The sequence below is a fragment of the Haliotis rufescens genome, unplaced genomic scaffold (genome assembly GCF_023055435.1).
Source record: "Haliotis rufescens isolate VD_foot unplaced genomic scaffold, xgHalRufe1.0.p SCAF_5, whole genome shotgun sequence".
Classification (NCBI taxonomy): Eukaryota; Metazoa; Mollusca; class Gastropoda; order Lepetellida; family Haliotidae; genus Haliotis; species Haliotis rufescens.
In genome coordinates, this window is record NW_025964223.1 from 58,043,689 (window position 1) to 58,060,934 (window position 17,246).

Below are 17,246 nucleotides of genomic sequence, written 5' to 3' on the forward strand. Positions count from 1 at the left end.
CGCTGGTGTGAGCTGAATGTTCATTTAAAATAGGTCACGCACGTATTGATTTCTATGCGGTCAGTACTGTAAGCTGATGAGGGCATATTTATAACAAGATTGATACCAATACTTTCAACTGGAAATGGCTTGTTGAATGCGGTTACACTTTCGATAGCATACGTATTTTAAAATAATGAATTATGTTCAGTCAAGTAACGACATGTGTAGTCATTGAACAACGTCACGACCTCTCTCTTGTCTAGAAGTTTTGGCAAGTCTATATTGCTCAGATCCTAAGCATTGGGTTGGGCTCTATTTAGATTTTACCTTTTGTTTTACAGACATAGATATATATTTAAGTAAAATAGCTATACATCTGGGACTAACTGTTATTCTCGACTACTGTAAGACTATTCTGTCTCACAGTCCTAAACCATATTATTTTCCCTTTCGATTTTCGAGTCTAGATTTTCCTCAGGTCCTTCCATCTCACATGGGCTCCTTTTCAATTTAAATTGAGTTATTTGTTTCATTTATAATTATATTTTTTACTAAGTGTTAGTCTACTGTAAACCTTGTAAGCCTATTGCTCTCAATAATTTATGTAAGCCGCGAGACAATATAACATATATATTAATATATTTTGGGGGCGGTGGGGGAGCCGTGTAATTAAAGCGTTCGCTCGTCACGCCGAAAACCCGGGTTCGATTCCCCATATAGGTACAATGTAAGAAGCCTATTTCTGGTGTCTCCCGTCGTGATATTGTTGTAAGAGTGCTAAAAGCTACGTCAAACCATACTCACTCACTCACTCAATAATATATGTTTATTTAATGAAATGATAATTCATTTCTTAAAGTGAATACTAGATGTACACATTGTGCCAGGTTTTCGATAAAGGACGTTCCAGGAGGGGAATCTTGTTTCTTATGTTAACAAAACCTGAAATTTGTGTTATCTTAAAACACCTGGTGTCAGCACTATTTGAAAGTGATTCACAGACACTTGATACGACCCTTGGGCACGCCAGAAACCTATGATTGTGGGTTCGAATCCCGGTTCGCCCCGATTATGTTTCTAGGTTTGTCAGCACCATACCCGTGCTCGTGGGTTTCACCGAAGTGGTAAACGTCTGAGACCTGCATCACTTCGGGCTTTCCTCCCACATTAAGCTGACACGCCGCGATATAACTGGAATACTGTTAAAAGCGGCGTTAAACCCAACTCACTCACTCACTCACTCACTTGATACGATATAGTCGGGATCGTATGGTAATGCTTTCGGTAATGATTTCTTATTATTATGGAAATGGTTTTGTCGCATATGTTTCCCTATATTTGTCCATTTACCTTTTTAGTTATGACTTGACCTTCTTGTACGAGAGAGTGATACTTGATGTTTACTGTTATTGCACTGGAACAAAATAGATTCTTCTTGAATATTGTATAAGTAAACTAAGCGCAAGCAGTATTATCGCTGCTTCGTCTCACACCTGGTAGGCCATATTTAGGCACACCGTACAGGAACGGGCTTCGTGTCACGCCATCAAACCCATATTTAGACGCATTATACAGGACCGTGTCAGATTGCCCTTCATAGGGTGGAGCACGGAACAGCTGAATGGTCAGTGCTGCCGTCATTATAATTCAGCGAGTCTTAGTCCCTCCCCAGACCTGTGTACATTCTTCAACAAATAAATAATTCACGTGGTTTAATTACCATGAGTGGCCTATGTGAACTCTAGGGGCTACTCTGTGCCACAATCTCTCTTCTACGACCTCAGATATACACACAGTCATCAAATACACGCTCTACCAATTATATCTATCGTTCCCAATGATTTTAACATGCCTGAAATTAGTATCATTCGACAAGTGAATCAAACTTAATGAAAGTGAGAAAAATTATGAAGTATTCATTTTCGGAAGACGCACAGGAACAATGCATCCGCGCCCCTATAGGCCAATAACAGTTCCGCAGCAGTACACCATTATGACATGATATAACTTGTCATGAGTGATATTGTGCACGTATTGTTAAGTACTCAGTATTGCCAGTCTTCTCGTTTGGCGAGAATAATGAATATCCAACTTCAAGACACACCCATTCCGAACACTGCAACCAAACTGGTGTAGTTGGTAAACTATGGAATCTTAAGGGAGATTGTCGCGTTGTCGTCCTTGGGTAAAATAAAAATTATTATTCTAAGCGCGACAAATGACCAAAATGTCGCTTTGTCGCTTTGTCGTTTTGTCGCGCTTTGGTAAGTTTTGACACTTTTTGCTTGTTTTCGTAAGGGCGACAATGCAACAACGCGACAAAGCCCTTCTAGGAGTCCTAAGTAAACCGACTAAAACCAAAGGCAAAATCGGAAAATGATCACTGCTAAAACCTAGAGCCATTGTTTAACGGCGTGTTCAATGCCAGACTTCCTGTTTCAGAGGGGTCAACATGTACGCCATGCTGACCGGAAGTCTCCCCTTCACCGTCGAACCGTTCAACATCAAGACGCTGCACGACAAGATGGTCAAGGGCAACATGAACCCCATACCGGACACCCTGTCGAGAGGTAGGTAACCGCAACCCTATACCGGACACCCTGTCGAGAGGTAGGTAACCGGAACCCTATCCGGACACCCTGTCGAGAATTAGGTAACCGGAACCCTATACCGGACACCCTGTCGAGAGGTAGGTAACCGGAACCCCATACCGGACACCCTGTCGAGAGTTAGGTAACCGGAACCCCATACCGGAAACCCTGTCGAGAGTTAGGTAACCGGAACCCCATACCGGACACCCTGTCGAGAGGTAGGTAACCGGAACCCCATACCGGACACCCTGTCGAGAGTTAGGTAACCGGAACCCCATACCGGAAACCCTGTCGAGAGTTAGGTAACCGGAACCCCATACCGGACACCCTGTCGAGAGGTAGGTAACCGGAACCCCATACCGGACACCCTGTCGAGAGTTAGGTAACCGGAACCCCATACCGGAAACCCTGTCGAGAGTTAGGTAACCGGAACCCCATACCGGACACCCTGTCGAGAGGTAGGTAACCGGAACCCTATCCGGACACCCTGTCGAGAATTAGTTCACCGGAACCCCATACCGGACACCCTGTCGAGAGGTAGGTAACCGGAACCCCATACCGGACACCCTGTCGAGAGGTAGGTAACCGGAACCCTATACCGGACACCCTGTCTGAGAAATACAGCCAGAGCAACGACAGTGAGTGAGTGAGTGAGTGAGTTGGGTTTAACGCCGCTTTTAACAGTATTCCAGTTATATCGCGGCGTGTCAGCTTAACGTGGGAGGGAAGCCTGAAGTGATGCAGGTCTCAGACGTTTACCACTTCGGTGAAACAAACGAGCACGGGTATGGTGCTGACAAATCTAGAAACATAATCTGGGCGAACCGGGATTCGAACCCACAATCATAGGTTTCTGGCGTGCCCCAGGGACGCAACTCTGCACAGCGAATCGCGGCGCCTTAGACGACAGACCTCCTGTGGCTGTTCTTGACATATGATTTTATTATATTCATATATAACTTACACATATATTACGAGAGCAGGTACTATTTTATGTATATTTAGATATGTCTGACTGGCTCTTAATAATGAAACAAGGAAGCTATAACAATAGGTGCAGAGTTAAGACTAAATGTTTTCCAATTGTTAAAACATATGCTTGTTCATGCTCTCGAGACACAAGACAATACAAATACACTGCTCAGGAAAAGTTAATGTGTAAATGATGTTTCATAACATGATTCAGACAACTTAGACTGCTTCCGCTGCATCATTCGACCCGCAGAAGCAGTGTCTAAACAGTACTATGTGTGCGTTCATGTCCGTTCAGGTTATAGGTGAAAACTACAGTAATCCACATTTCTCATTTTCTTAACAGAGAGTCGGGATCTGATACGGAAGTTCTTGACGCCAGACCCCAACAAGAGGATTACACTGCTGGACGCCATGCGGCACCCGTGGTTGACGGAAGGTGGGTCAGGCAGAGTGAGTGAGTGAGTGAGTGAGTAAGTGAGTGAGCATCACTTTGAAGAGTATTCGAGTTAAATTACGGTGTGTGGGCTTGTTCTGAAAAGAAAGCCTCAAGTGATGCAGGTCTTTGACATTGATCACTTTGGTGAAACCCACGAGCAGGGTGTGGTGTTGACAAACCGAGACACATAATCAGGGATTGTCTGGGATTCGAACCCAGGATCACAGGTACCTTGATTCCGAAATTGCTCTTGAGTTTCTTTTGCTGCAAGACCCCGCGATGTATCGGTGGACACATATCCTTGTATATCCAGTTTCACGTCACTATTCATTTTAATGATGATTTAATACTTATTGATGCCACGCCCCACTGGCTGACTTTACGATTCACGTTAACACACATCGGTTCTCAAGGACACAGACGCTCATCTTAGCCGACTTGTAGAGAATATATATAAAAAGAAGTCAGTTTTAGAATTTTTACACGAGCAGCTTATTGTTTCTAGATCCTGTTTTCACAGAAATGTAAATTTCAGAATTCAACAATTGGCTTTCACCAATTTTTTTTTTCCCAATGTAGCCTATCGATTTCTGAAGCTTATATTTCATAGAAAAATTCAGTTTCAAGATTTAACCTTTGACTTTAACTAATTTCTTCTCCCAATGCAGCCTATAGATCACTAAAGTCTATATTTTATAGAAAAATCAATTTCAGAAATTAACCTTTGGCTTTAACCAATTTCTTCTCCCAGTGTAGCCTATAAATCTATGAAGCCTATATTTTATAGAAAAATCAATTTTAAAATTTAACCTTTGGCTTTAACCAATTTCTTCTCCCAATGTAGCCTATCGATCTCTGAAGCTTACATTTTATAGAAAAATATATTTCAGAAGGTAAGTTTAATGCACTATCAGCTGCCCACACCTTGCTCCTGCCTGTCGTGTTGTAATTACAACATCGAACAACGCCATGCATATTTCATACCCTACTTGGCCCGCCCAGCCGTCGTCCCTTAGAAACCACTGACATAGGTAGCTCAGTCAGCCAGCTGTCCCTCCCATCCCTTCATTATGGAATTCAATTAATCTTCATGTATTGTCGGCAGTTCACGCGACTGAAGTACTGGAGATGTGTAGATACTGAGGGAGCCGTAGCCTTTCAATGGATTGCAGAATTCTTTTTAATGAAGCGCGCAGCAACAATGGCTTATAAACATTAATTGTGTCTCAAAGTCGAATGTCATTCATGAGAAAATCGATGAGAAAAGCGACAGAGTGTAATTAGTGGCTAGTAATTGATTTAGGTTAACAACTACTAAAAGGTTGAGTTTTTGAGGGCATTAGTGTAAATCACCAGTAAGTGTACTTATTACCAAAGATAAACGTGTGGCAATTAAGACATCCCTGCACCACATCGCATTGTAGATTTTGAGGCTATTATGAAATTATAAAATCCCCAAATGTAACCACTAAATGTAGTCACTAATTGCTTTACGAGTTTGTTGATACTGCGGTCCCTTTTACAAATCATGTTATTTATCAGCATGAAAACTATTTCTAAAACACAATTTCCTTTCTTTCTTCAGGAAAAAATAAATCGTTGGATCGTCCCCCTTTCCCAAACAGAATCAAGGCGGACGACATCGACGCCAGCATACTGAAGCACATGAGTGAACAACTAGGCTTCAGAGTTGGAGAAGTAATTAGATTCGTGACCGGAAATGTACCCAGCTCTGCCAACGCCACCTACCAGATGTATAACCGGAAGTTGTGTCGGTACCAGGCCGACCTCAGGGTCAAGGGCAAGGTCCCTCACATAGACGGCAGGCTCATGGAACCAACCAAAATATCTCTTGTATTCCAGGTAAACGATTAGAACTGCTTTTAAACCTCTGCAATTGTCAAAGACGTGTAACTTTCTTGTTGTGTCTTGTAATGATATCTGAGTGTGGTACTTGACAACGTATATTATATTTCAGGAGTTACCTCCACGCAAGACGTCAACGACGGTGCCCATCAACGCAAAGCTGATACGGCGGGGTCAAGACAAGGAAGACGCAGACATATCTCCGAGGGTGGTGACGGTGACTCGACAGCCGCATCTGGACAACGACAGCCGCGTCGGTGACAGAGACGACAACTTCGTGGATGAGGAAGGTGAGGCCAGATGTTTTCAGAGAATGACAGTGTGCACAATTTAACTAACGAAATTTAATGGCATTTGTTTTGTTTCTAAAAGAGGTTATTTAAGATACTGCTAGCACCGAACATTATTTGACTAAGGATAAGTTCGATAATGCAAATATAAACCGTGTGATAACAGAATTTGTGAAAAGATGGATTAACTGTAAATACCTACACAACTTCGAAGTATGAATTACGAATACTTAAAATTAATAAGGATTTATACGGTTTTTAATTCATTCATCAATTATATTTAACCGAAAAGAATGTTGTACAAAACACGGGTGGTCCAGTCAGCAGTCATCTGAGGCGCCGCAGATGCATCCCTTTGTCGTGCCAGAATTCGATGTGTTCGAAACTCACATTTGCCATAAATAGGATTTTTTGTTTGTCAGCAAATCCCCGTGCTCGTGGATTTCACTTACTACTATTGATGCTTCAGGATACAAGGAGGCGTGGTCAAGACAGGAAGCTGTGATGGTCGCCCAATCAGCTCCCTCCTCACCTCTGTCCAAGCACCAAACCCATCCTCGCCCATCTGACAAGCGACCAATCGGAAGCCCTGAATCAGCACGACGACAGCGTTTGCCGAAAGGATTTCACAAATATGCTCGAATTCACACCAACAAGTGCTCTGAACTACGTGCAAAGACTTCAGAATCTCCGAACAAAGGAAAAACACCAGACAAAACATCTAGTCGACAAGGATCGTTTGAACAAGCAGATGGGTCGAAGTCATCAGACGACAATACTGCAGGGTTGTTAAAGACACGTGACAGTCATGGTCGCGTGTTCTACCACATGGGCAAGCGTTTCCATCCTGCTCGACCCACAGGTGTGTCATCAAGCCTGAATGTCCGAGACAAACCATCGACCCCTTCCCCTGTACATACCCCTCTCATATCCACCCCCACCTCCCGAGCGAACTCTAACCTGAGTATAGACCTCAGGCCTGGCAATGTCCGCAAGACGGTCAGTCACGGACTGGGTCACAGAGACTCAATCTCAAGAGATGCACCTGGCATAAATGACACTCCCCTGTCGGAGGAACGGACCGCTCACCCTGGGAGAAAAGCCGTGCACCCCAGGAGGATTCTGAAGAGGGTCCAGACTGACAGGAAAATCCCTGCTACGGACAGTGATGACACGTCGACCCTGGGGTCACGCCAGGCCAGTTCCTTCAGCACCGTCCAATCAAGAGACTCCAACCAAGTGTTACCATCTCTGTCCAGAACTATACGAAATCATTAACGTGTGCAATGTGCGTCGAGACTATGCGCGTGGTCAGTTCCTCAAAGTGCTCAATATGTTTTTATTTGGGAAGTCATTTTAGTTGACGACGACGTTGAAGTGCTTTCATTGACGTTCGACATCACTTCTGTCACCAACACCAAGTCAAGGTCAGGTCTCTCACCGTCACATAACTCAAGGGACAACTATGCCACATAGTGAAATCATTCAAAGTGTAGACTGTCACGGAAGTTCAAGTCAGATTTGTCACGAAATTATGTAATGTAAGGTTCTATACCTTGTATATACTGTCACTAAAGTTCAACGTTACTCGTTAACGGAGAGTTCAAGGTCACTTCACCTTTCATTGCTTCCTAGATGAAGGTCACAACGTGAAGCAATAAGGATTGTTAACATGACAGATTGTCGCAAGGTCCGATTTTCGCACATTTTTCGACGTTACATTCGGACCATTGCCCCAGAGTGAACGCCAGTTATAAACTACATTCGCTCCTATATCATGTTACAGGGACATGTCGCGTCTGCTTGCACGTCCGCATCATAGTACATAGTACCTACAAGCAACAACGTTGGTGTCATGTAGAAATCATTCACGTATTGCTGCTAGAGGACAGTCTTGAACTTTCAAGTTAGGAATATTGTGCAATTCTACAAACCTCGGCTTATGATAAGTGAAGGAAATGTTGGGGTTTTATACTAAAATATATTGGGGTTTTAAACTTTTGAAAGATTTTGATATTGATTTCTGTTTACATGTATTAAGTGCGAGCCCTGAAACTATTATTTCCAAATCCATATCGCCACGAGGAACCAAAATTAAACACAAGGTATTATAATGTATTGTTTTCAAAGCTCTGGTGGAACAGGAAATACGATTATTAATCAAACATCAAATGTAAAGGTTTACCAGTGTGAAGGGGAAATATATTATAACCAGAACCGTCCAATCATTAAACAAATATGTGCATCTTGTATATTATACACCTGTCATTTATGACTGTTGACCGGCATTGCTCCTGTCTATGTTACAGTACAAGGAGCACGCCACACACGCATGCAGACAGCAATAACTCTGGCATGTACCGTTACTGTTGAATGTACGAATAAATCTATTTGAATACAGTCTCGTCTTGTCTGGTCTTGCAGTCTTGTAGAATAACACGTCTCTGAACGGCGTCTTCATGTAACACGTGATCTCTGTTTAACACCTCCGTGAAACGCGTGGTCTCTCCATAACGCCTCTGCGTTACACGGGGGCTCTGTAGGACACGTGATCTCTGTAAATCACCGTGTAACACGTGGTCTATTACGCATTTATACAACATATATCTCTATACCGGTTCCTTGAAATAAGTGGTCTGTCTATAACGCATCTATACAATACTTGATATATCTATAACACCGCTCTATGACACGTTGTCCCTCTATAACGCATCTATAAAATACGTGATCTCTCTATAACACGTCTGTATAGCACGTGGTCTCTATAAGGGTTCCGTGTAACAAGACTCTCTATAACGCATCTATACAATACGTGATCCCTGTGTAACACCTCTGTATAACACGTGGTCTCTCTATAACGCATATATACCATACGTCATCTCGGTGTAACACATCTGTATAACACGTGGTCTCTCTATAATGCTTCTATACAATACGTCATCTCTGTGTAACACATCTGTATAACACGTGGTCCCTCTATAACGCATCTATACAATACGATCTCTGAAAGGCACCTACGTGTAACCGTATGGTATCGCTATATATAACGCATCTATGCAAAATGTGGTCTCGCTATAACATCTCTGCATAACACGTGGCCTCAATATAACGTCTATGTATAACACGTGGTTTCACCATAACGTCTCTGTATAGTACGTGGCCTCACTATAAAGTCTCTGTATAACATGGGGGCTCACTAAAACGTCTCTGTGTAACACGTGGTCTCTTCGCTATAACGCCCCAATATAACACGATGTACCTGTATAACACGTGGACGTTGGTGGTGATCAATGCTGATTCGGGTTGAGGTGAGGTGAGGTGAGGTGAGGTGAGGTGAGGTGAAATAGGGCTTAACGTCGCGTCCAAGATTATTACACTTATAAAGCGACGTGCATGCACGTGTGTGTCTATGTGTGTGAGTGGCTGCTTGTACTAGTCCGGACTGGTGCCGATTTATAGTGCTAGCACACTGAGATACCATGCCACAGTTTAACATGAATACCCCACTCAGACACAGAATACTGACTCCGAGCCGACCAGTCCTTGTTTTAGCCCCTTAATGCCGAGCGCCAGACAGGGTAACAACAAGTACCATCTTTTGGCGATTTGTGTTGAAGTTCGTCGTCTTTGTCATGTCTGTACTGCACGTCATTTAAATCAAAGCAGAGTTGCGGAGAGCGAGGTCGAGTTTCAGAAAGATGAATAAAGATGCAGTGGTCGAGGTCGACTTGCAGAAGTGGGGCTGTAGATGGAGAAATCAGGGTCGAAAGTCTCTCTGAAAGACATCAAGGTGTTCACATTAACCAAACCTGGAGAAAGGCAGGTATTTTACGACTGTTTCAGCCAGTGAAGGGATTTACATCCCCATCCCCATCAACCACATCGCAGACAGCGCGTTTGGGCTTCATATACGCTTTCGTCACACTTTGTGTGTCCCACAGTCACCACAAACATTATTACTATTACTATATAGCTATGGGTTTTTTAATAATTAAAACACAAATTAAATATAGTCTAATATGTTTTATTTACATGAAATCATGCCTGATTACTATCACGTATGCCGTTAAATAAGCATACACAATGGGAGGGCAGTGTGAGATGTGTTGTCAAGTTATCCTATATACCTTAGTGCACAGTTCAACAATATACTTATTCAGTATAGGCCAAGGTTAAAACATGTGTTACAACTGCCCAAACGTGCAACACCATGGCAGTCTCGTTTGTTTGTTGTTTAACGCCGCACTCTGCAATATTTCAGCTATATGACACCTATCTGTCAATAATCAAATCTGGACCAGACAATCCAGTGATTGACATCATGAGCATCAACCTACACAATTGAGTGAGTGAGTGAGTTGGGTTTAGCGCCGCTTTTAACAGTATTCCAGTTATATCACGGCGTGTCAGCTTAATGTGGGAGGAAAGCTCGAAGTTATGCAGGTCTTAGACGTTTGCCACTTCGCTGAAACCCAAAACACGGGTATGGTGCTGACAAACCTAGAAACATGCCCAAGGGACGCAACTCAGCACAGCGAATCGCGGCGCCTTAGACGACTGGGCCACCCGTGCCCCCTTCACAATTGAGATAAGATGCATGCATCAACAATGTCAGGGAGCCTGACCACCCGATGCCGGTAGGTGTCTCTTACGACAAGCATAGTCACCTTTAACTATACGCATGGGATAGACCTAATCTAACCCGGATCTTCACGGGTTGGTTGAATGAGAGATGAAGCTGTCAACATGTACATCATTCTATCTGTGTTCTGTCTTCATCAGTGAGCACATGCATGTTATTCATACAGGTTTCACAAACAGGGGTAACTAAACATGAAATCTCAGTAGTTTATTTGTAAAAGAAACATCAGCCATTTTAAAAAAAATAAAAGATAAAATATAAGATGATACAAGTTTGTGAGCCAAGCCATTTTATATGGTGGTTGGTGCTTCCCCTGAGTTATACATCATATCTACTACCAAATCTAGTGATACAGGGGGAATTTATATAGATTCCCAACACACTAAACAAATGCTTATTCTACAGGGAAAGACACGGACACTTGTCCGTTAGTCCAAGACATGTGAAAATCTAGAGGGGCTAGTTATTTTCTCCCTAAATCTAGTTATTTTGCAAATGCCATGAGTCTGAAATGAATTCTGGACTAATTGTATGTGACCAAAGGTGTATACCACTGTACTAAGACACTGAACTGCTTGACACTGCCTTCACTGTGATGTCTAACTATACATGCTGTTGAAAATCAGACGTCTGACCCATCAGGAAGGGGCAGTCGGGTAGCCTAGTGGTTAAAGCGTTCGCTAGTCACGCCCAAGACCCGGTTCGATTCCGGACATGGGTACAATGTGTGAAGCCCATTTCTGGTGTCCCCCGCCGTGATATTGCTGGAATATTGCTAAAAACGGCGTAAAACCATACTCACTCACTCACTCATCAGGAGATGCCTCACGAATGTCATCCATGAGAGGGGTAGACACTCCAGATACTGATTGCAGAGTCAGGGGTGATCCCTCGGTTAACAATGATCGTTTTTTCCACTGCATAATGTGACAATCTGATTCGAGGGGCGGGTGCAGTTAATTTCTGAGTTGTTGAAATAAACATTCTTAGACTTCTTTGCATCAGCTTCATTATTTGTGCGATGGTACCTCCAGGTGATCTGTTTGTAAAAATATTACTCTTTTGTCGGGTTCCCAACACTGAATCACACAAGTGAGTTTTTCATGCAGCATATATCCGAAAGAGTGGATGGTGCTTCATTAATGCCCGCGTGTATATGTTGGCGTGATGTCAAAGTTCCTACCAACATATACCTAATTCTACCACCAATTCTGAAAATATAAACCGGGGCGGTCATTCAATGCTGTTCCATCATGTAAGTAGTCACAAGTAGTTTTGAAGAAACATTTCATATTTTTTACCAATCTAAATTATCTATTTATTGTATTTAATTTCACAGTGACCATGTTCACAGATTGTCCTGAAATATCTCAAACAAGTAAGTAGATTAGCTTGGCCCTATATATTATATCAATTAAGCCCTTGTTGTAGACGTTGGTCCAGACCTAGCTATCACTATAGATCCAAATGCTGTAAACTGCTTGCCACACAACACGTCATGGGGAGGACGAGAGCTGACAAGTCTCTCAGTGGACATCGGTCACAACAACTCTTTGTCAAATAATAAGCACTGTACATGTGGAGATGTTTCCTCACAATAGAGCCACAAGGCACTGTAGCTCACCTGACATTCTCGATAACTATACTAGATCAGACAAATATGAGAACAATAAACTAAAAACAAACTAGAAGTATTTCTACGCAACAGAATTGTTTACAGCATGTTTGATACATGCATATTTATATATGTAGAGGGCCACAATTACATTTTGACAACAGAAGTTCTCTTGTCCGTCAGTCAGGTGAGCTATAAGTTATATACTCAGTCCACTCCTGTACATTTTGGCAACAAAAGCCATCCTAATTTTAAAAGGAAACCTACATCCTAATTTTAAAAGGAAACCTACTTGCCATGACCGATGACTATACAGAGGCCACACAACCTGACATGGCTATGGCTGTCTCTGAGGATGTCACTGATGTATCCATCCATACCATGAGATTTAAACACAAACTGTTTGAGAGCAAGAACCTCTCTGATGGAGCTGACAAAGACCAGCACGGCAAGTACCATGAAATGGGGTTTAATATCGTGTTCAAGAATATAACACTTATACAGTGCTGTGAATGCATATATGTGTGTGGCTGCTTGTACTCGTCTGGTTTTATAGTGCTAGCCCACTGAGATCATGTGCTGCAGTTTAGCATGGACTCCTTGTGTTAGCCCTTAACGTCAAGCACCAGGCAAAGTAACAACAAGTACCATCTACAAAGGTCTTTTCGACGATGCAGCCGGGGATCAAACCCCCAAAATTTCCACTCTCCAGGCAAACGCTCTATCCACTTGACCACACAGACTGTCATCAGGGTCACAGAACAGTAATACTTCACACATGAGTGATGAAACTCTGGCATCGTGATACATGACCCCTGACATTATCTGTTACATGAATATATTAGAAACATTGTTGTAAACATCCTCTTTAAAATAAGATGAATGAGCAACCTAAAATCTTGTACATATGAAGGATAAAAAATAAACAGATCCATCACATGGATATAAATATATCATTTGTACAAAACAATGTCAATAAAAGATTTGGTCGTCATATAATAATTATGCTATAAGATCTTGAGTATTTCTTCTATCTTGTGTTTGTTCCTGAGCAAGTCCACTGTGGCTTGATAGGCACTGGAAATAAAACAGATTGAATCAAGGTCATCATGATTACATGGAGAGAGAGGGGGAGAATGACACAGCATCAATACTCCAGCTATAGCATGACAGCAGAAAGAGTGAGTGATTGAGTGAGTGAGTTGGGTTTAACGCCGCTTTTAACAGTATTCCAGTTATATTGCGGCGTGTCAGCCTAATGTGGGAGGAAAGCCCGAAGTGATGCAGGTCTCAGACGTTTACCACTTCGGTGAAACCCACGAGCACGGGTATGTTGCTGACAAACCTAGAAACATAATCGGGGCGAACCGTGATTCGAACCCACAATCATAGGTTTCTGGCGTGCACAAGGGATGCAACTCTGCACAGTGAATCGCGGCGCCTTAGACGACTGGGCCACCCGTGCCCCCGACAGCAGAAAGAGAAAAGGTTCCAAGTGGATAACTGATGGACATTATCTGTACCTTTTCTCCCATTACAGATTGCCATATCTCGCCCATTTTCGGATGTGACCGTTCGGCCATTGCACTTATTTGCATTGCCCAGCTACATGTAATGGGAACAACTCACTAACAACTCACACCCTCTCAAATTTACGACATTATCAAGTTTAAGCAGATGTTCGAATCTCCAGATATAATGTCACAATAGAAAAATGTTTTGTCATGAAATAACCCAGCCTTGTCTTTCACTGTTCTTTGCCATTTATCCTGTAGCGATCTTCGTATAATACAATAACAATGCTAAGCACAGTTTTGAAAACGTTGGAAAAAGTTCTTAACTCATGATTTCAACAATTGTGAACATTTTTTAACATATCTTTTCATAAAACAGAAACTTTATCGGTTGAATTATCATCAAAGATAGCTTTTTCAGTTACAGCTATATCTAAATTTTCTTCTCAGCAACCGCTCCCACTTAAGTTAAGCATGGAGATAAGCAACAAACAAACAATCTGAATCGCCTTAACTCCATCTCACCTGCCCTCCCTGATGATGCGGAACTTGCCCTCCACGGAGAGGTCAACAACTGTCGACCCGAGTCTCGACTTGTCTGTGTCGCCAAGTCGACCGCCATCAAATATCAGATCTAGTCTAGGCCACAACGACTGGAATTCCTGAAGCATGGATCAAAACATATTATTGAAAACTGACCAATGCATCTTGTGAGACTCTACCAAGAAAGGGTTACCACATGTATGCCATGCATATTACCATGAGAGGAGTCAATGTCTTCTGAGTGAGTCTGTAATATAGTGCGAATGCTCATACCTCAACAGATAGGGTGCTTTGAGATCCACTAGAGTTGGCACTTGTCAGTGCTATTGGTCCTCCACAACTTCTGCAGAGTGCTCTGATGAAATCATGGTCAGGGATGCGGACTCCGACCAGCTCTGTGTTTGGGTTGAGTTCCGGGTTGAGTTCCTTGCTCCTCTGCATCACCACGGTAACGGGACCTGGAAGGAGATCCTGCAACACCTCCTCTGAGACAGTCACCTTGCTCCATCTGCAACAACACACCAGACCATCACTCCACAGCTACAGACTGATAAATATTCATGGCTCATGGGACCCATTTCCTTTGAAAATGATGGACCAGGTTTGTGAAATATTAGGCCAGTGGTCACCTGTCCCTCTTACTTATGACAGATATGGAATAAGGGGTCTTTTCAGTATTACTTGTTTTGAATATGATAATCATGTGTTACATCGCACATCTTCCCAAGGCAAGGGCGTTAACTGACTATAATAGTCCAGTTTCCTACCTTGCCGAACTCAGCTGCAATTTCCAGGCTCAATCGTAGCGCCACCAGTGGCCATTACTAGTTATGTCCCTTCTATGTCCCTCATATCAGATTCCCCCCCTTCATATCACTTGTATTTGCTTCAAAAACATGGCGCCACCCAGCCAAGAAGATCTGATCGATAATCAAGATCAACATTGTAATAAAACGGGTCTTACCCCGCGAAGTGCATAAAATCACTTGAGCACCTTTATCATGTTTATCAAAAACATGGAAAGATTTTCAAAATATCTGTCAACACCCAGTTGGCGGGACGCATACTTTGCAAATCCTGCAGTTGACCGAAATCTGCAGGTTGAAATCCATGTTGTTTACGAACCGGATGACCACTTTGTTAAAGGTTTTGATTGGACTATGCATAGACTCATTAGTCCAGCCTAAATGTAACTCCATATTTCCAGCTTAGTTCGGTGGAAACTAGACTTTTATAGTCAGTTAACACCCTTGCCTCGGGAAGATGTACATCGCAGCCAACATGAGGAAGGTGCAAGTTTACCTGTAAATATCCTGAATGTCCCCCACACTGATGGCTATAGGGTTACTGAAGTTCCTCTGTTTAATGTTGTAGATTTCTGTTACAGCATTACTGTTTTGAGCGAGTCCTGCCACTCCGTAAACTGTGTCTGTAGGAACTGCTACCACATGACCAGCCAGCAAACTCTTGGCCCCCGACATCACACTCTGCATAATGTCTGCAAGAGAGAAATCACACTTGAAGCCAAAAGAATTTGGAAAGTATTTTGTACACAGATCAACTTTCCATCAACAGTACTGGGTACAAGATTAATCCATAACATGTACCTAATGGTTTCTTTTCACATCTCACTTTCAGTTTCACCTACAAACAAGATAAACATGATACTGTTGAAGTTGAAGGCAGACTGATTAAACACATTGAAAGGCCAAGCATTGGGCATTCTGGGATACACCAAACCAAACTACATATACCATAAACATGTATATAGAATAGCATGACAGAGATGAGAAGCACATATCCAACTTTAATATGGTGTAGTAATAGTAGCTATCTTTGTATCTGAGCATTTTCAGATTGACAAGTGAGTATAGATGTCATAGGTGGTTATTAATGGCTGGGACGATACACCAACTGTGTGATCCGATACGTATCACGACACCTTGATCACGGTCCAAAACATATTACGATTACTTGCATGTCCTCTTATGTGTGGTGTTTTAGGCCATCAATATCAGATGTTTCCTGTAAATTTTAGTGTTATTTGTTTTGTGGAATATCAACTCAAAATACATTAATCATGTTCATGAACAGATGAGGCATTGCATACAAAAATATGTTGATCATGCGGACAAGGTGCCTCTTTTCATGGAAACAGTTTGTTATTGATGTTGAGAAGAGTAATGATGTGACAGGAGGTGTTATTGGTGAATGAAACATGAATAGACTAGACAATAATAAGTAAAAAAGGTCATGTATGACTTGAATTAAAATTACAAATGCACATACAGCGTTTATTATTGAAACGGGTGTATATATACTTTACTGAGAACACTTTTTCGGACTTCAATTAACGCCACGCAGCCAGGCTACTGAATCAATCTAGTATTAGTAATAAGCCAACACTTTAGGAAGATCTAGAAACCAGCACCTAAGTGTTTAATTTACCTTGATGCGCATACGCAGTTCTCGAAACTACAATCTGTATAAAAGTAAAACTTGTATTAATTCATTAAAAGACGTGAGATAGCTGACCAATACCCAAACACACAACTAATCCATTCACTTACCATTTTGTGAGTTGGGGCCGTCCAGGTCAACATGGATGATTTTAGCCATGGTGCTTTTCTTACATTGACGGAGTCTCGATAAATATCTTCTGATCATAACATGTCTTGTAACGAATAATCAAAATATGCAACAGTAAAGGCGATTTGTGCAAGAACACGTTTCCTACACATTGCATCACCTGGGCGCAGACATATTGGTTTCAAACCGAGACTGTGGGTGAA

General features: G+C 42.3%; 2 protein-coding genes across 4 annotated transcripts in view; one reads left to right on the forward strand and one right to left on the reverse strand.

The window, feature by feature from the left end:
• The window catches only part of LOC124140293 (hormonally up-regulated neu tumor-associated kinase-like), a 40,275-nt gene extending 31,735 nt beyond the window's left edge, over positions 1–8,540 (forward strand). For all 3 annotated transcript variants that reach the window (XM_046507800.2, XM_046507798.2, XM_046507799.2), the window contains exons 6-10: positions 2,425–2,552; positions 3,892–3,984; positions 5,570–5,847; positions 5,963–6,140; positions 6,610–8,540. In XM_046507800.2, coding sequence (XP_046363756.2) covers positions 2,425–2,552; positions 3,892–3,984; positions 5,570–5,847; positions 5,963–6,140; positions 6,610–7,418 — 1,486 coding nt within the window. In that variant the 3' untranslated portion in view covers positions 7,419–8,540. The remainder of the gene's footprint in view (positions 1–2,424; positions 2,553–3,891; positions 3,985–5,569; positions 5,848–5,962; positions 6,141–6,609) is intronic.
• A 2,434-nt stretch (positions 8,541–10,974) lies between these two features.
• LOC124140294 (yrdC domain-containing protein, mitochondrial-like) lies at positions 10,975–17,228 on the reverse strand. Its single transcript, XM_046507801.2, has 5 exons — positions 17,025–17,228; positions 15,757–15,952; positions 14,728–14,962; positions 14,437–14,573; positions 10,975–13,474 (listed from the first exon to the last, which is right to left on the reverse strand). Exons 1-5 carry the CDS (start codon positions 17,119–17,121, stop codon positions 13,405–13,407), a joined length of 735 nt encoding a protein of 244 aa, XP_046363757.2. The 5' UTR covers positions 17,122–17,228; the 3' UTR covers positions 10,975–13,404.
• Positions 17,229–17,246: the final 18 nt, after the last annotated feature.